This window comes from Micropterus dolomieu, linkage group LG12 (genome assembly GCF_021292245.1).
Source record: "Micropterus dolomieu isolate WLL.071019.BEF.003 ecotype Adirondacks linkage group LG12, ASM2129224v1, whole genome shotgun sequence".
In the NCBI taxonomy this organism is placed as follows: domain Eukaryota; kingdom Metazoa; phylum Chordata; class Actinopteri; order Centrarchiformes; family Centrarchidae; genus Micropterus; species Micropterus dolomieu.
Window position 1 is genome coordinate 8,040,282 of NC_060161.1, and position 20,483 is coordinate 8,060,764.

Here is a 20,483-nt window from a genome sequence, read left to right on the forward strand (position 1 = left end):
TACAAGGAAAACAAAATGGGTCCGACCCCTGAGGCACACCATATTTAACTGGACAGAATGAGGAGACATAGTTGTTTACAGACACGCAAAACTTCCTATTTGACAGGTAGGATGAAAACCATTCTAGGGCAGTACCAGAGATCCCCACCCAGTGCCTCAGTCTGTCTAACATGATGTTGTGATCACTGGTGTCAAAAGCAGCGCTAATGGAGCCAGACTTCTTTTTGCAACCAGAGGAGTCGCCCCTGCTGGCCGTTCGATCAAATACAGGTTCAACTGCCAATGGTGAAGTAGACAATTAACGTCAGGCCAAAACAGCCCTCAGGAAACCGGGAAATCTCCCGGTGTTCCCTATGGCCCAAAAAAATGTCAAATTGGCATGTTGCACAAGTGCAAGTATTTGTAAAGAATACTCACACTGTCTCAAACAGTGGTCCCAGAATGCGAGCATTTGGTCGCAGTCTGGAGCCCTGCTTCATTACAGTAATCCAGCAAGAATAGAAGTGATTAAAGTACTTACCGCATTAGGCATTACTGCTTGTCATTTGCTTTAAAAAATTCCTCTCTTTCTCATTCTCTTCTCATTCATAACTCAGTGAAATCTGAAAAAGCAGACATAGTTTTTGACTCCGTGTGACACTTTCGGAGGATGTCTCTGATGCAATCAGATAATCAATAAATGTCCATAAATCCACTTAGAAATCATTGGAAATGTAACTCCAGAGCTTGCCTGACATCATTTTCTTCAGTATCAAAGTAATCCAGTGATTGTGCTAACAGGAACAGGAAATTATAATGCTAATTCAGCATACTTTTAATGGTGCCAATAAATTGCAAACTTGTAATGTAAGATTTAAACGAATATGGGCTAAAAACAGGGCTCAAGTTGTAGCCCACAGCATAACTAATTAAATCCAGGGTAACATTGTACTTTATAAGGTGGGAGATGCACAGATGTGTCTTGTGTCAGACTTTAAAAAGCCCGAGAACTTCACATTGCTCCTGAATGCAGTTAAATGCATACACACAGAGCTAATGAGAAAAGTGTTGGACTCTGTGTCAGAGTACTTTTAGATGAATTGCAGAGATTTCTAATAAACCTGAAGCAATAATAAGTAAAATTGGAAGTTTTTATCTCACTCCTTTCATACTGATTTATCCTCCAAAACGGCTCTTATCACTGCTTCTCTGTAAAGTGCTGATTGTCATATTGCTTTTTCTTGTTTGTGTCTAATATCCAATATTTCATATGAATTTACTTTGTGGTCTGATCTCAGACCTGTGCTGTAATGTTTCATTATATTGTAGTGTAGTCATTTTAATCAACTACCTGTGTAAAGTGAAGTGGGACGGAAGTTCTCCTTATCAGCTAGCTGAACAGATTCCGCAGAAAACCTGGACCCAGTCCAGTACAGAAACTGGAAAGGAGTTCTCCTCCCTGCTGTGTCCATGTGCCAGGGATTTAGTGTAATGTTCCATATTGGCAGCGATCCCACCATCTTTTTTTCCCTTTTTGCTTTTTAAATGGGTCCCTATTCTAGAGCAGTTTGCAAAATGCACAATCCTTCTTGTTTACTAAGGCTATGTTGACACCTAATCTGGTTGGCATGTCTTGGTCTCCCGTGGGATCTGACTGGTGAATAATCAAAAAATCAATAATCAATATTTCTGTTTGTTCTCTTTTAGTTAGTGTCTGAGCTGCTGCCCAGACCATCCCCGTTCCCTCCTCAGAGGCCTCTCCCCCTCAGCCCAGCCAGAGGAGCCTCCCCCACAGTGAGTCCAGCCCGGACCCCGGTATCCAAACCCTCCCCGGGCCTGCTGGTCATGATGCCTCCAGCAGTGGGACCCAAACCTGTGGGCAAAGTCTCAGCCACCCCCCCTCTCAGAGCTCTCAGGTGGGCAAACACACAGACAGATTGTAGGGTAGTGTATCTCAGCTGTTGAGGAAGGCTTCTGTTCTTTTTTATCTTTGAATCAGTCTGAATTTATCTGAATCTGTCTGAATAAGCACCCTGGTCACTTTATAGTCTAGACAGCAATCCTACTAGGTCAAACCTATCATCAGATTAATGCAAAGGCTGCAGGCTGCACATGGTCAAACATGCAGAGAGAAAAGGGCGCATCTTGTACTGCCTTCTAAGAGCACTGTAATAAATTACCTCAATCTTCATCTCTTGTACACAAAGAATATAAAAGTCACAGAGGCATTTTTAAGTTGCTGAGGAGATTCTTGTCAGACCAGGTCAGCCTCCAAAAGCTCTTTGTCTTTGTGGAGCGAGCAGGACAAAAGGTTAAAACCGCTCTTAGCATCACAGTAATAATCTCTCTATACTTTTCATTTCCATTCATGTCAACTGCATGGATGAATAAATGCTTATCAAAGCAAATCACTTTACATACATGTGAGCAAATAGGATAGAGTGCCCCAATCTAAATGATGATGAAATGATTTAAATGTATGAGTGGATTCGCTGTGATAAGTGAGGGCCAGTGTCCCTCGCACAACAAACAGTAATTAATTGAACTTTATTACACAGAAACTACCACAGGTGTTTCCAGGTAGCACGTCACAGCGTGACACATATCGTTTGTCCAGTTTTAGCTTGAAACAAAAGGGAGTGTTTGGAACATAAGGGAGGATGAATTTCAGCATTATTATATGGTGATTACCTATACTAGAGTTTTCCTCTGACTTTGAAGGTATTTCATTGATACTAGCCTACATCGACCTTTATTACCTCATTATTATCAGGTTATTAGCCCATTAATGTCACAATTTTTATCCAAATAGTGCACTGATGACATTTTTCATTTTACAAGGCTAGCATATTGTGTCACCATGTAGTTTTGCCATGTTGGTATTTTATTTTTTTATTACCCAGATATACCCGTTGTTGATACCAAGCTATTACCTGGGGAATTATTCGGTATTATTTAATTATTACCTCTTTATTATCAAACTATTAGCCCACTATTACCATGATATTACTAAACTGTAATGTATAGTGCTACCATACTTTGATTCCACATCCTGGAACCCTGTTTGGCCCACCTATAAAAGTCACAGTATTTCTGTTCAGGGTGGGTGCGGGCACATATAAGCATTGCATACAAAAACCACGCAATGCATCGACTCAGTTCTTCATCAGCAATCAATTTTCAGTTTTTATAAGTGACAGGCCCCTCAGTCCAAAGCCTTGTGCTTACTTTCCTCAGATGCAGAGTCATGCTTTTTGTTCCGTGCAGTTTATCTGTAAATGCTGTAAAAGTCAGGCAGCGAAACCTCAAGGTAATTGTTCCTCAGATTTTATGGTTCTTCTACTCTTGTAATCTAGCCGAGGGATCAAAATGTCTCTATAACTGGTTCACTCTGGCAATACCAAGATCTGATCCCGCATCAGATTTCACACTTAAGTGTTCAGAGACTTGATGAGAGGGAAGGACAGGAGCAGCCTGTATCAGACGTCCCCAACAAAATGTGTCTTTCTTGTTTTTCAAAGTAGGCTTCAACTGTGCGTGGAAAGCAATAGAAGAGGTTCAAAATCAATATCTTTGGAACGCACGTATTCATAGCCGGTATTTGTGAAATTCAAAGTCTGTGAAAGAGAACTCACTTCATGTTATCTGGATATATAACATGAACTTGCCATACATGAACATGAACTTAAAATACTTCTCAACAAAACATTACATTAGATACGTGTTCATGCTAATATTATTTTATCAGTCCTTATTGCCAACAAACCTCATGAAAATACCCAACCCAACAATATGTTAGTCTGTCTCACAATATTTTCTTCACCATGTTTCATTTCTGAAAAGCACACTACTGCTGTGCAATCACCATTTTGTTCCTTTGATTCACTGTAATAGAGAGTGATTGTGGTGGCAGAAGGTTTGCAGTGGAGACGGCCTTGTTAGTAATTCTTGTCTTCGCTCTCAACAAAAGAAAAACACAAGCACTCCAAGCTGACCAATCGCAGTTCTTATTGTCTCCACATGGTATCTCTGCAGCACGATGCGTAGATACATTTCTGAGGAGGTACACATCAGCTATAAAGCTACGTGGGTAGGCTCTGACAGTGTGCCCTAAGCCCTTAAAGCACAACTATAAATACAGCTTAACTTGAAATGCTGACGAAGTCAAAATTAGCCAAATTACTGTCGCGCTTTTGAGACGGTGAGACTACATTCTGAGATGAGTCAAACTTTTGGCTTACTTACTGTCTTAATCTATTTCATTATTTACATTATATTTACATTAACTCAGTTGGACACTTTTATCCAAAGCGACTTATATTTGAGGAACAACATACAAGCTTCAGTAAAGTGAGATATCTACACGCACCAATAGATACAAGTAGGAGCTATAAACGCATACGGCATCAATGGGATAAATACCTAGGGGAAGCAATACATGTTAACAAACAAACAAATTGTAAGGAAATAGAAGAAGAAGAGCACAGGAAGTGCTTGTTAGAGGTTAGGGCTTTGAGCATAGACAGTATATTACTGGACAAAGCCTCCCCGCTGGTTTGAATGGAGAGCAGTGAAGCCAGTTTTGGACCAGTAAAATACTACTACAGGGCCACTTCCTGTTGGCACCAGCGCTACTGCGCATGATCACACAGTATAACCGTGGTTTAATGATGTAAAGCAATGGCTGAAATGCCATAATCCTGGTAGCTACAGCTCTGCACATACAAAAGTCTCAGTGTGTTTGTCTGACTCATATTGTCTCTGTCTGATCAGCCCACCTAAAGGGCTCATCTGCCAAACACCAACGCAGCGTCACTGATGGCCGAATAGTTTTTTAGATTCACTGAGAGTTTATAATCTAAGCTATACGGTTACATCTCTCATGTGTGACGGGATGTCACAGGGTTTCTGCGTCATTTTTGGGGCTGCATGGAACCGTGCAGGCTTTGGTCGGCTTCACTGTTTCAGCTGTGGCTTACCCCCTTGGGTTTGAGGTGTCACGATTGTCAGGTTAAAGGATAGGTTCACATTTTTTCAAATCCATCTTAATTCAACGTATGTATACAGAGTTATGAAGCGTCATTACATTTATAGCTTCATCTGAACTTTTATGATCTTTTAACACAGATTGAGAACTATGGATTTTGTCCTCCATCAGTGACATTGGAAGCATGTTGGGATGATTGTATGTGTATTTGGGATTAAGTCTAAATAAACTACAGGGTGTGTGGTCATGGTAATAAAGGAACAGTGAGGCTCACTGATGGGTTTTTAATAGTTTATGGACAAAAAAGAGCTCTATGGCTGTGTGGTACACACACAGGACTTGATAGTGGATATATTCATCGTTGGTTTTGGTCTTTTCATTGGCTTAGTTGAGAAATACAGAATATTCCCACCCTTATTCTAAATGTTAGCAAGCCAGTACATGGTGGATCAGTTTTCTCTTCTTTTTTTCCTTCTCCTTCCAGACCGGTCCCAGGTGCCAAACCAAACACAGCCTCGCCTCCGCCACGAAAATGACCTTCTTCTCCCCCCTCCACCCTCTGAGGAGGCAGCAGCTGACAGCCTATTTGCACTAAAGAGACTTTGGCTGGTGAACCACAGAGCTGCACATACCAGAGGAGGACAAACACAAAGTTAAATCTGAAGACACGAAAGAACAAACAGGACTTGGACCAGTTGAGACTTCAAAATGAAACCTTACCCCCCCCCCCCACCCCCCCCCTCTCAGTTTTGACCCCCGCTCCTCCCAGCGCGCTAACATTAACCACAGTGACGCGGTTTTGCACGGAGGCCTTGCAGACTGAGACGTGTTGTCGCTGGGGGAGCGCTCACATTTGCCAAATCAGTTTTTTTAGAAATATTGTTGTTGTTTTTTAAATCTGTTAATGTTGTCTGTGTTTTAAAAATGCATTTTGTAATGACTATTGTTTTGTTTACAGTTCGTTTTATGTCACGTTTTATGATTTGTGTTATGTGCCAAAGAGGTCTCTTCATACCTGGGGTGTGTCCAGAACGCTTGAAAATCTTCTTACGTTAGTGTTAAGTTTACCACAAGTCAACTCCTCCATTTTTTTTATAATTTATTGTATTGTACAAGAAATGTCTAAAATACAAATATGAAGATACAGAGACCTATCAGGAGGAAGGAGAGTCAATCTCACAGCAGCTTCTTTTGAACACGGTTTACATGGTGGAGGATTTGATGGATGCTTGGAGCTTGCAGGACACACCCAGGTCGCTCATGTTGATTTGAATGTCTTTTGCTGTGTAATATGACTTTTGAATTGTTACATAAAATATTTTTACAAAACTATCATCAAGTTTCTTTCGTTGTCTTTTTTCTTTCTTACCAACTTGGACAGTATTTCTTGGAAATGTAAATGTGATTATGTGACAGCCTGCGGATGTGTTTGAAAGGGACAAACAGGATGCACATGAATTCAAGTCTGATAGTGTTCCGACTTGTAAAATGAAATTGTCAAGCAATCTATCTCTCCACTCCATTACATGTTTTATATGGGAATGGTTCCCCTGTCGTCAGGGTAAGCAGATGTGTATTTAATGTGGCAATCTCAAGAGTCAAAACTCTTTTCAAAGGACACCAATTAATCACTCCTTGCTTTTGGAGCATGGCCTGAAAGTCAGTCCAGAAAACAAAGTCAGAAAAAATTAATTCTCAGCCTATTGAGTGTAAATAATATTCCCCTAAATGACCATGAAGTAATGCTTTTGCTGTTTTTGACCTCTGGAGAAACACCTTCTTCCTGATTTTATTCTTGGGAATTACAGACATTGAGTTGCTGTTTTTGAAAATGAAATAAAACCGTTTTACTCTTGATTATTAGGGAGGAGCTGTAGGCTTTCACTGTCTTGCTTAGGGGCACCACGGGAAAAAAGGTTTGAGCACCTTTGGTTGAAGAGCTATCTCCTTATTACAGCCGACTACCTCTTGAGTTATACAACTTTACAACGAAGTATTAAAAAAGTGGGATGTATAAGACTTATTACGATAGGATTGAAGGATGAAAATTGCCTCCTTTTAATGTCTAAGTGCCAGTGTTCCTTTTGAAAATCAGTCTCATTTTGTCTCACAGTGGTGTCATGATGATCTTATAGTTCCTGGCTGATGAGCAAGTATGAAGGCTTTACATCATGGGCAGTCTCCACTCTCACCTGCTCTTAATGGTTTCACTCTGTTGGAAATGAGATATCTGCAAGAGGCAGCTCTCTTCTCCCTGGAGACTAATGCATTTGGAGAGTCCACGGTTGGAGTGGAACGCAATCGGACAGCGAGGAGGAATGGCCTCGTGGGGAGATATATCGATGTAGACGTTTTCCTAGCCCATTACCGGGGCACCCGGCGCCCAAACAAACCTGTGGGGTGGATTCTGCGCTAGACAGTAGACGTGATCTAAATGAAAAGAGCTGAGTTTTTCCAGGATCACTGTCTATACATCAAGCTCTCTACAGCCACAGGCCTGAGGGAGGTGAATAAATACACTAATGTCTTTCCTCAGGCTAGCCTTCAGTTAGCAAGCTACATAAATGAAGTGGGGGGGCTTATAAAAACAGCAGGGTTGAGTATCTTACCAAAGGATACTTCAACATGCAGGACGGGGGAGCCAGGGATCACTCTACAACCTGAGTCACAGCCGCCCCATATGTACCTACAGTTTATTCAGGTTAATAACAATAGAGAGCTATTGAAATAACCTATTTTAACTGATCACATTTGCAGTTTTAATTTTACCGTTTCCTCTGAAGTTCATGTCAGCAGGAACAATTCCTTCCAAAACCATTTCAAATCACATCTGCCACCACTACGGTAAAGGTTTGGTTAGATGTGGGGACACAAACTACTGGGTTAGTAAAAGATAGGGGTCAGGGACATTTCAAGCTTTCAAAAAGCTATGAGCTCCCAAGAATTTTTACTAGTGTGGCAGTATGTGTTCATCATCATCCATAAGATTGCTCTCTTATCAGTGGTCTCCTCCAATGCTGTCCTCTAACTTACTACTGCTGTCTTACTTACTACTGAACTTTATGTGGCCCTCCACAACAATCTCATTTTGGGGAATACACTTTCCACTTTCTTAGCACTAGAAGCCAAGTCCATGGAGTTCTGTAAATGTCATGGAAATCTGCCTTTTACATTTTTGTGTTTCCTGTGCAGAAAGTTGAAATATGTGATATCATGGGATGGCATAAACAATAATAACAATAATAAACATGTGTTGGTTAAGTTTAGGCACCAAAACTACTTGGTAAGGTTTAGGAAAAGACCCACAGTTTGGGTTAAAATGAGTTGATGACGTCAGTTAAGTTACATACCTAAATTAAGGGTAGGGATTTGGATGTAATTTAAGTATGTTACCTTTCTCTCTACATTGATTTTGACATCACCTGACATTTTTTTCTCTGACATTCAGACATGACACACCGTCTCGGCACAATGTAAGTCAGTGCAGTGTAACGCGAGGAATGACTTAAGAGATCAGCGTGTTACACATTCACCATGTGGTGATACCGGGCTGATGTATCACTTCAAGATGAAAAGAAAAATCAGCAAGTTCTGTGGTGCATGAATATCTACAGCACATTTCATGACAATCTGGCCTGTAAATCGTGTCATCCACAGGTCAGTATTATCTGTAGGGAGTCCAGCTGCCCCAGCTCCACAGTAAGCTGAGTTTGACAATATTCAGTCTGCTTTGTCATTTCAGGAGGATCTTTTAGCTCTTTACTGTTAGGTTGGAAGCTTTGTCAGCAGACAACGCTGACAATATCCAAACAGAAAGTCCTTGGATTATTTTTCAGAGCTACAGATCAAACTAAAGACAAAACTTCTACAGACCTTTTCATCTCCTTTACTACAAACTGTAACCTGCAATGACACCACCAAAGAAGATCCCTCTGAGCTGTCTACCCACGGCTGAGCTGGACTGACATATCAGAGCTACGTTGCCTTAGTTGCCTCTTACTACCCTTAAGCTAATGTGCTGAACTCACTGAGGCACACACACATCTGCAGAGAACATCCAGCAAGTTAAACTGGTGGGACCTTAAAATGTTCTTTGAAAACACAAGACCGATCAGTAAGAATTCATCATTCATTAATCCAAACCAACCCAGACTTGACTTGTGTCTGGTGCAGAATTGATAATAACACGTCATGTGAAAGGAATACTTTTTATTTTGGGAAATCCACTTAGTATGTATAAAACAGCATTTGGATTTGTGATGTGAGAAATTTACAAAGTTGCAGCCATCATAACTGGTCAGTAGCTTGGACCATTTGAACAGCTGCCAACATATCAGATTCTTTCAGTCTCCAGGTAGGCAGCTAGATTTAGTGAAATAAAGTTTGTAACTCCCTGCTGCGGGTGGGAGGAAGCCGGGTGCTCCGGCTTCCTCCCACCCTACAAAGACATGCAGGCTAGGTTAATTGGTGTCTCCCAAATTGTCCTTAGGTGTGGATGCCAGTTTGTGATGTTTCCAGTCAGGATGCTTTCTATTGCTCCCCTGTAAAAGAAGAATTTGGCACAGAAATTTTGCTTCCTTAAGAAATACAGTCTTTTAAGAGCTTTCTTCACCAGCGTGGAGATGTGAGATGACCATGTCAGGTTCTCTGTCGTGCTGATTCCCCACCTATTGTTGCTGCCTGAAGTGGGTGGGACAGATTCCTCTCTACTGACCCTTTTCACAGACAGTTTGACATGTCACAGTAGGAGAAGTAGGTGTAAATCATGAAAATGATTGCTTTTATGTTTACTATATTATCTGCCCAGATAATTCACCAGTGTGTTTGTTGCTGCCGTTTACATTCCTCCAGATACTAATTCAAAAAAGCTCTACTGTATGAACTGTATGAGGTCATCAGCAGTCACATGACAAAACAACCGGATGGTGTTTTTAATAAAGCTCAGCACAAGTTCAACGAGGAAGACTATCTTTGTGCTGATTCATTTACACTCTGGCCCACACTCACAGACTCACAGACTTTGACGACCGTTCCTGCTGAGTCCATGAGGGCTCAGGGCTGCCCCACTGTCAAATCATCAAGTGTGCGAGGGCTTTCTTTCAGAAATTTTTTGTTCTTTTTGCAACTTTTTGTAAGTGCACATTTCTTCAGACTTTGTCTGAGTGAATGGGCTACAGTTCATAGCATTGTGACGTGAAACACATCGGTTACCAGGGGATGCCCAGAAGGGAGGGGAAAATCACGGCAAACCCGCCTTATAAGAGAAGAAAGAAGATCGGTGAACAAACAAGCATGGAAGGAGCAACCAACCCTGATGTTAACATTGTTAACAAAAAAAGTTTTATTCCTATTTATAGCATTTTGAGACCTTGCAGCCTCTTGCACTCAATCACTTACCAGGCGACGTCAGTAAATTCTGTGAAGATTCAGGGCTTAGCGTTTAGGGGGGACATTGAGATTCGGTTCTCTTCCTGCCTCTCTAACAGCTGAATATGGGAAATATAAATAGTCACATGCCAAATTTAGATTTTTTCTGCATTTACTCACTATCTTCTGTCTTTTTGGTTATGCCATGTTTGACAGCTGAGGTCAAGATGACTATGACAGCTTTGAGTGACAGGGTTTAAACTAGGATGTGCAGTGTACATACAGTGCAATTTATTAGACATAAGCTCAAGCCATAGTCTAGTTTATTTTAAAAAAAATTCACAGGTGGCCCGCAAGATGTTGTTTGGCCCCTCTTGCACTAGACCATGTTTACAAAAATTCCTAAACCCCCCCCCCATTCCCACTTTTATTTCTCTGCTTCTCCAGGCAGCCACTCAGGAGAACCACATCCGTGAATATGAGTAAAGCTGCGGGGCCTGTTAATATGCAGCATGCTACAGCCCAGTTGTTGCAGGAACTTGCCGGTGGAAACTAGGGAGTTTGCTGTGTCTGTAGAGGAACTGCTAGAAAGATTTTATTTCCTCATATTACTCCAAAACAAGAAACTCCTCTGTCCAAGTCTGACTCACAGTTGTCTTCCGTGCCTCTACTTAGGGTTTAGAATTGTCCTTGAGCAGTTGCTTGTTAAATCAACATCATCAAATGTTGTCATCAGCACTGCAAAAACTGAGCTCTCAGAAACAAGGAAGAAACGTTATTATTATATTATTTAAAATAAGCAAAATTATCTCCGAACAAGAACATTTCACTTGCTACTTAAGGACAAAAAAACTTGAAACAAGTGAAATTCTCTAACATAAAAGCCGCCTGGTAAGACGAAATATCTTGTCAGACAAAAAACAAGTATATTTTGCCTTGAATTAAGATAATTAATTAATCTAACTTACTTAGATTTTAGTTTTTGCAGTGAGGAGTCACACATCCAGGTGTCTTTCCATGATGTTATCATCCACCTTGTGTAACAGTCTGAACATGTCTGTGGCAAAAAGAAGATTTTTTTGTGGATGTAATTTTGATGGGCACAATTGCACTGTATCCTTTAAATATTCTTTGAACAGACTCTCCCTGTGAACTGCCAGTGGTTTCCGGTTACATAAACTTGCTGAACTTCTTTACCATATAATTTCAGACATTCTGTCTATCTAAAAACAAAAACGCTTTAAATATCTCTTGAGAGATATTCTACACAATATTCCCACATGTTTGAAGATGGTTTGCAATATTTATTTTTCACATTTATAAGTTGTAGTTTTTATATACTGTTTACTGTGTTCTGTCTTGTGTATGTTTGTACAATTTATTTCTGCCTTTTATTGCTTGTGTTTTGTGATTATTTTATTTGTTCTCATATACTCTGTATTCTTATTTGTATTTTATTGTAGTGTTGTGTTGTTAATAAAGTTTTGTGTTTTTTTTTTAACTCGCTGGCTGCCGGTCGGCAAGGACAATGTTCACACATGCGTGATACAAATCGGACAGGAATAAGCACGCGCGTGTGCAGAGCAGATCTGGCAGCCTGCACGGCCTACATCTCAGGTAACGCCATGCATGATAAGTCTTTTAATTGCAATATTTTTGAACTGTGTTTGGGTTGTGTTGTCACTCTAACTTAAAACTAATAATGCATGAGAAAGTTTTTAAAATAAGGGTAGGTACGTCACTGTAGCAATTCTATAATTTTATATTTTTTGATAAAAGATCTTTGTTTTTTAACAGCGTTTGGAGCTAATTGTAATCAAAATATGCAATGAACACCGTGAAGCCAACTCATTCATTTCATGCTGCATGGATGAAAGAAGGATTAGGGAATGTAAACAGTAAAATGTGCAAATGATATTAAATCAATTATGTGTCCCTTCAGACAGTCTCCTCCCTCCACACACCTGGAAACTGGCCGCTTTGCAGCTATGAGGACATTTGTGACGCGGAGTCAAGCCAGGCAGCTTCTGCACAACAAGTTCGTGGCGGTTCTTGGTGGCTCAGGTGAGATGCATGTTATATTTATAACTGTATTTGTATCTGTTGAGATTGACATTGTGAGATTGTGTTTGAAAGATCTAAATCCTGTTCTCTCTGTTGTCTAAATACTAAAATGTTTCCTGAAATATTTTAGGATTAAATTCGTGAACGAGAGAATGTGCCAGCCTGGATTCATTGTCCCATGTTCAGTTAGCAGAAGCAGAATCTTATATTTCTAGTAGCTCTGCCCATGGCTCTGCTCCTTTTCAAGCTTTTATTTTTCATCTTAATTGACTTTCATCTTTGAGGTTTTGCTGCTACTCGATGTAAGTGAAGCCTGTTGCTTTTTGTTCTTTGATTTCAGTGCAGCGCTCCATGTACAAAGACCTGGTTCTGCTGCTTCAGAGGGATCAGTACTTGACTCTGTCTCAGCTCAAGTCCAAAGTAAATCTTTCCCCAACCTTTTATTCACTTGAAACAACATTAACATACCTAAGGTCACACTTAAAAACCTACTCTCTCTTCTTTTTGTTGACTTCAAGGCCTCTGAATTCCATTCCTCATTTCGTCTTTATCAAATGGAAATAAAGTCTTCCAAAAGTGCCAGGACATGCTTTATTTGTGTTATATAGTGGCAATTAAAATGGACCTATACAAATCTGAGGGGCCCCAAGATGATTTGAAGAAAATTTGAAAAATACATAATCTTTCTGTGAATTACTGAATAGTTTTACTCCTTAATGGGACCATATTTGCATCCTCTGACTAAAAGTAGTTCTTGACTTGCTGAGTCCCTAAACACCCTGTAAATGAGGGCGTGTGAGTTCTAATTTTAGCCACTAGTTAGAGGTAGTCCAGTGGCAGACGTGTCTACATGAGAGACATTTAGCCTCGTCTTTCACGACTTTCATGCTCTTGCGCTGTAGGTTCATAGATTCGACTCAAAACATATTTTTACATTAAAGTCTATTTTGTACCATTTCACAAACAGATGACCTACACTTAATACCGTGCCTGAACAACATTTGTGTAGACACAGCGTCAGACTTTCATTCAGAGGCGCCCTGTAGGGAGGCTCACTGTATTAGTGTTTTTCGGAAAAATCCAACAAAAATAAAATCTCTGTAGCTTGGACACTAGAAAAATTCCACCAGTCAAACCATATTGTTCTCTGCACACCTCCAACTTGTTCGAAACTTCATTAAAGCACCTATAATGGACATTTTTATAACAATGCATCCGTTTCCCTCTACTTAGTACTTGGGTGTCAGGGTCACGGTGGCAGCAGGCTAAGGAAAGTTGTCCAGATGAGATAATATAATCTCTCCAGTGGGTTCTGGGACCAGTTGGACATGCAGGAAAAAACTCCAAAGGATGAGGCATCTTACCAGGCGTCCCTGGTTCTGTCCCGCCAGAGAGGTGACTTTCACGTCTGCGTTGCCAGGGGTCAGCACACCTAGGTCCCAGCCTTGCAATGCACATTACCCCAGTGCCTATCCCTGTTGACGGTGGGCCCAAAGGGCGGCAGCTCCATGTAGTTCTAGCCCAGTGGGTCAAGGCCCGGCCACCGGATGCTTGCCGTCAAGCTTCCCTCCCTCCCTGTCTGTCTCCGGGAGCGGGCCTCTGTATCCCTGTTCCAGGTGAGGTGCTGCAGCTCCTTCTTGGCCAATTTTACAAACGGTCTGTGAATGGGTCTTAGCCTGGCTCCTATCCCTGGGACCAATTTACCTTGGGAGACCCTACCAGGAGCCAATGACAACACAGCTCCCAGGATTGCAGGGACAAGCAAAGCCCTCTACCACGTTAAGGTGGCAATTCATCAGAGGAGACAATGTTATCAAACTACCATATAAAACAATGTGATAGTGGTCGCCCGTAGTGATTACCCTACAGAGAATTACTAACTGAATCTTCAGCTTATTGTTAGCTTTTTTCATTTCGTTTTCGGCCACAGCAGGCAGCTGTTTTCAGCGAACAGGCTCTGATAAACCCACTGTACCCCACAGTGAGTTTCAGGTCCTTGGGCAAATGGCTGAGGTTCACTGAAAGTTCTTCCGGCACATCTTTTGTTTTTGCCCAAGTTAGGCAGGTACCAAGAAATTTGATCTTAATGGTTATCGGTGACTTAGGAGGATTGCTTGTTGTGCTCACCAATGTGTGATTTTTGATGGGTTGCAATGATTTTTTTTTTTTGTTAGAAATAATCTTTATGTTGTGTTTTTTTTAACATGTATGTGTAATTGAGAAAACAAAACCAGATAACATGACATAATGCAGTTTAAAATATATATTTTTCTAATTTTTATGAATAGTACTTTGAACAAAAGTAGAGCTGATTATGGATTTGTGTGTTGCAGAGAGCCTCTAGTAGACAAACTTTGCAATGGGAACACTCATAATTGATGGAACTGTTTTCTGTCTCTTGTTTCGTTTTTAATTTTCATTTATTGGCTGTTTAAACAGAGATACCAAAAAATTACATAATCAAGTAGGTGTCAAGTTCACCATATCCACCTAAATGGTGACAATATGCCAATGTTGTGTTCACAACTTGTTTCTGCTGCTAAACAGACATCAATATGGCCAATATGCAGTTTCCAATATTAGTAAAATATTGATTTATCATGTAATGTTACATGTATACAATCTGTGACACAACTTATTATTATTTATTTCCCATTGACTGACACAGACCAGTCACCTGGTAACTAATCAGTGTAGACATAAGTTGATTCATGAAACATGATGTAATTCTCAACAACAGGATCAACTTTCATTGTAGTAAGATATGCATTCAGCAGCTTTGTGAAGAGCTCTTAAGAGGAAATTCTTAGTAAGGAATTTATAATGCCGTTCTAGTGGTGAGATAAGCGTATTTGTGAATACAGCCACTGGCCTCTAACAATCTGAACAATCACTCTTTGGTTGGAATGCGCTTGTGTTATGGAAGGAGAAACACTGTGGTTTCTGTGCAGGGACACTGGCGTTTAATGGCTCTCTTTCTGTGGTCCAGGGGGAGTTTTCCTTTGAGCAGGACAGTCTGGTGGAGGGAGGTCGATCAGGTCCCATGACTAACGGTACAGAGTACAGAGAGGTTCGACAGTACCGCTCTGACCACCACCTGCTGCGTTTCTATTTCCTGACACGGATCTACTCACCGTACATGGAGAGCATCCTGGAGGACTTCAGGCAAGGGCTCAAACCTGATGTCATTATCATCAGCTCCTGTGTGTGGGACATCACCAGGTAATATAGCTACTTATTCTATCCATAAACACTTCGTCAAGTGATAACAGAATGTTGTATATGGAGGGAGGTGGTGACCCCTGTCTATTCAAAGATGGCGTCAGACGTGAACATCATCCTTGATCTTACTCCAGTCATCCACTGACTACTGGTTGATGACCTTTCTTTCCCAGCGGATGCTGTAAAGGTTTTTGTCTGCTCTTCAATATGTGTCTATTGTCTGTTTTCTTTCCTGGGGGGGGAGGGGCATCCCTGCTACTAATTTAACACAAGCGTTCACACGATCCTGCCTCCATATAATATATATCAGTAAAGAGGTGAAAAAAGGGTGCAGCACCTTAACACCAATAAAACAATGAGATTCATGAATGATTGGCTCTCGTGAATCATATTTGCTTTTCTCACATTATCAGATGAGAACACTTAACTAACAGTGTTTGTGCTAATAAGTGTTAAAAAATAGTCCAGTAATTTACAGTAATATTATTTAATAAATGATTATAAATATGAATGAAATACCAATAACCTCAAACAGTTTGTACTTAAAGATTTCTTCATCCTGTGTCTTTTCCAGGGCAACTGAAACTATATGTGGCACTTTCTTGTCCATGCTTTGTTTCATTCTCTCACACGTTTGATGCAGAAGCGTGTGCCGTTTTGTTTCTCAGTCTGTACGTTTGGGATGGCCTGCCATGCTCAGTTCTCATGTCACATAGGTGTCCACAGTCATGTGACACAGAGCTGGCGGAGCTGTTTTTTGGGACAAACATCATACAAAAGCACTAAAAACGTTTAATTGATGCGGCCCGCCCACGTTATTGTATTCATATCATTTTATTATATATATTTTTTTAAAGGTATCGATATCAGATTAGTAGCTGGTGAGGATCACTCCACCCATCCCTACTTTTATCCGCTCTATTCCACTGTTTAGAGAAATAAAGTATTAAATTAAGTCTAACATTTGTGTTATCAGCGCAAGGGTGACACAATGCTTTAGCTGGCCAATCACAGCACGGTATTGGACTTGCTCTGAGGCGTCCTCCTCTGACTCAAATGTAAAAGATGTCATTTTCTAGTTGTTTTTTTGCTGTATTGTTCCAAGATACTGTTCCTGGGGCACTTGTAATAGTTATAGTCGCTACCCAGAGAGGTTGACGAGAAGTACGATTTATTCTCTTTCCGAAACCTAAAACAAATCCAGAAAGATGTAGGCTGTGGATTGTCCCTAATGTAATGTAAGTTAGCTAACGCTAGCTAACTTACTACTGAATGTAACGTTATATAACCCTACTGCTCTGCTTTTTAATGATCGTAATCGTGAATAGAGACCTGCCAAGCTGCACAGGAACGATGTTGATCCTTAATATCGTTGTCCTCTTTCTCAATAGTCAGGTGATAAAGTGGTTCACTTTTACCCTGTGATTGGAAGACTTTAGCTTCTGTCCTTATTTGTTTCACATCAGTTGGACAGCCTGAATAAAACCTTCAAATGCACAACAGTCTGCTTCTTTCTGAGATTGCATTTTTCAACAATTTGACAATATTTCTCCAGGGAGAGCGCCGTGATAAATACGACATGTCCGACAATTAACATATATGAACTATATAGATATTAACTATCAAAGAAGCAGTAGGCCTTTAAGCATTAAGCAGAAAAGCCACACTGTCTTGAGTTGTTATTATTGTTGTTTAAAAACAGGAAAAATTCAGTTTCTGTAGAATTTAAGTGTTTACATTTAAATACACTTTTTTTCCCAGGTGTATTGTTTTATAGAGAATCTTTCTGACAGTGAGAAAAGTGTCCTCATGCCACTAATCGACAGGGCGGCATGACGGTGAGCCCGAAGCTCTATGTGGAGCCGGAACATGGTCATGTATGCTTTATGCTATAGGCTGCTGTTGGTAAAGGAGGGATGGGAAGTTCTTTCACTGCTGCAGGTTGTTTCTCCGACTTTTTCAGAATTCTGAAGATGTTGACTGAGTGAGAGCATGTGCGAGGACGGGGGCTGTGCAGCGTGTGCAAGAACGGTGATTAACATTAGGGAGCAGTGGATTCTTGCAAATGGCATTAGGAACAGTAGGAGGTCACAGATTATCTGTCTCATGTCCTACTGTCAGAACATAGTGACCGTTTAGGAAATATGACAGTTATTTTTATAAAAGTTACTTACTGAAGACGATATTGAGCCAAAGCTTAATGGACAACAACAATAAAGCTGAAGTTAAAGTCCAACTGATGACATTTAGTCATCCCAAAAATATCAACGTGTTTATAAAATGTAAGCTACTGTTAAGAGTTTGTTATTAAAAGGAAGAAAAACACTTTCAAGGCTGACCTATAACCAATATTTGTAACCGATATGCTGTACAGTTGCAGTAAAAATGAAAATCTTATACCAATTTTTACACCAAAACTCACACACAGGTAGGTTTTTTTCCCCTTTCACTTTGCCAGTGGACGAGTTTGCATTTTCTGTCTTGCAGTAAGCAGTGTGGAGGCACTGCAAATGAAAATGCACACTATAACATTGTCCCTGGACAATGTTATAGTGTGCATTTTCAGTGCTATAACTGGGAAACTGGACACACATGTCATAGTAGAAATAAACCATAAGAGGCAGTCTGCAAATGCTTTGCTCTTTACCCAGACTGATGGACTGATGCTATTACTCGGGACTTGTAGCCAATGCTCTGGGTGGGACATTGACTGAAACTACAGTCTGGTGACTAAAGATGTATTAATTTATTTTATTGGCAATTGTTGAGAATTATTGTGAGCCCGCTGTCAGGTGTGAAGAAGTTTTGGAGACTGATGAAGACTTAACATAGCATGGTTTATTGAGCCCGGCCGAGGAGACACAGTGCCAGCATACAACATGAGAACATGTCAAATGCCAACACCAAATCTGAAGGATAACATCTTGTGGTCCCTTTTATGTTTCTCTTTTCCCCCTAGTGCCTGTAGGTTTCTCTATTAAGTCACCTTCACCTAGAACATCTGATGTTTAGATTCCAACGCTTCGTCATATTGGAATCTCTCACTATCCAAGAGTTGTACTCTAATCTGTGGAGCCAGTTAGTTCTTGTAAACATTCTTATATGGCTCAACCTTGTAAGATTCCCAGAGAACACTGATATCTGCTAGCCTGACGTCTGAGCTACTGTCTCTAACTAATCAGTCTATTGTTGTCTTCTTGATGAGGACAATAGGAAAATACCTTAAATACCTGAGGAAATATCTTAAGCTATAATGCAAACACTTATGGGGTCAGCTACATTACTCCAAGCTAGACCTGTCTTACCTTTCCCTGTTACATCAAATAAGACACCTAAGAAATATTCTCAACAGCAATCTCTTTTTTTTTTTTTTTTTTTTGAAGTTCCAATTATTATAAAAATGTTTAATGAGAGCTTACCATCCTCTCCCTGTTCTTACGGGAACCAGATGTGAAGCGTTGGAGACTAGAGTTATGCAGTTTGGTGAAAGTGTCCTTCTGGTCCATACGTCTAGTCACCCGGGAGCTGTTGAAAGTGTATGTAGCAGAGCACACCTTAATAAAGCACACAGAACGAGCACACTGGGACAGTGCCAGCCACTCAGAATGGCTGCTCCCAGCCTGAGGCTCTTTGGCTGCCAGCTGCCTGGGATCCAATTTCAAGCCATTTTTCAGTCACTGGGAGCTCCCCACCATGTGTCAAGTAACGTTCAGCCGTTTCATATTTTCTGATTACTTTAACGGCCACGTGAGACAATGGCTAAAACTAATGTAATAGAGTAGTGGTGGTGTTCTTATCATCATCATCATCATCAAAACACAGGAATGACAAGGAAATTAAGACTATTTTCCCCCAGAAATTGATCTCAGCACGCCATCTTGAAGGATATCTCAATTCCTAAAATGCACCTCAAGGACAGAGGAGGTGGGACGTGTGTCCTTTGCAGAAGTTGTGACGTATAAAAGAGGCGTGACACACAGCTGGAATATACAGGTGCTGGTCATATAATTAGAATATCATCAAAAAGTTGATTTATTTAAGTAATTCCATTCAAAAAGTGATACTTGGGTATTATATTCATTCATTACACACAGACTGATATATTTGTAATAATAATTATGTTTATTTCATTTAATTTTGATGATTAAAATTGACAACTAATGAAAATCCCAAATTCAGTATCTCAGTAAATTAGAATATTACTTAAGACCAATACAAAAAAAGGATTTTTAGAAATGTTGGCCGACTGAAAAGTATGAACATGAAAAGTATGAGCATGTACAGCATGGTGTAAGTAGCTGTTGGAAAATGAAATCTGCATCTCCATAAAGTTGGTCAGCAGCAGGAAGCACGAAGTCCTCTAAAACTTCCTGGTAGACGGCTGCGTTGACCTTGGACCTCAGAAAACACAGTGGACCAACACCAGCAGATGACATGGCACCCCAAACCATCACTGACTGTGGAAACTTTACACTGGACTTCAAGCAACGTGGATTCTGTGCATCTCCTCTCTTCCTTCAGACTCTGGGACCTTGATTTCCAAAGGAAATGCAAAATTTACTTTCATCAGAGAACATAACTTTGGACCACTCAGCAGCAGTCCAGTCCTTTTTGTCTTTAGCCCAGGCGAGATGCTTCTGACGCTGTGTCTTGTTCGAGAGTAGCTTGACACAAGGAATGCGACAGCTGAAACCCATGTCTTGCATACGTCTGTGCGTGGTGGTTCTTGAAGCACTGACTCCAGCTGCAGTCCACTCTTTGTGAATCTCCCCCACATTTTTGAATGGGTTTTGTTTCACAATCCTCTCCAGGGTGCGGTTATCCCTATTGCTTGTACACTTTTTTTCTACCACATCTTTTCCTT

General features: G+C 40.6%; 2 protein-coding genes across 3 annotated transcripts in view; both read left to right on the plus strand.

Annotated features, from left to right (window-relative positions):
• Positions 1-6,301, plus strand: part of adam19a (ADAM metallopeptidase domain 19a) — a 219,235-nt gene extending 212,934 nt beyond the window's left edge. Inside the window, exons 22-23 of the mRNA XM_046064116.1 lie at positions 1,687-1,895; positions 5,451-6,301. Coding sequence (XP_045920072.1) covers positions 1,687-1,895; positions 5,451-5,502 — 261 coding nt within the window. The 3' untranslated portion in view covers positions 5,503-6,301. The remainder of the gene's footprint in view (positions 1-1,686; positions 1,896-5,450) is intronic.
• Positions 6,302-11,858: 5,557 nt separating this feature from the next.
• LOC123981171 (PC-esterase domain-containing protein 1A-like) overlaps positions 11,859-20,483 on the plus strand; it is a 32,585-nt gene continuing 23,960 nt past the window's right edge. Inside the window, exons 1-4 of one of the 2 annotated variants that reach the window (XM_046065870.1) lie at positions 11,859-11,950; positions 12,276-12,397; positions 12,738-12,817; positions 15,387-15,619. In XM_046065870.1, coding sequence (XP_045921826.1) covers positions 12,322-12,397; positions 12,738-12,817; positions 15,387-15,619 — 389 coding nt within the window. In that variant the 5' untranslated portion in view covers positions 11,859-11,950; positions 12,276-12,321. The remainder of the gene's footprint in view (positions 11,951-12,275; positions 12,398-12,737; positions 12,818-15,386; positions 15,620-20,483) is intronic. The other variant, XM_046065871.1, reaches the window with a different exon arrangement.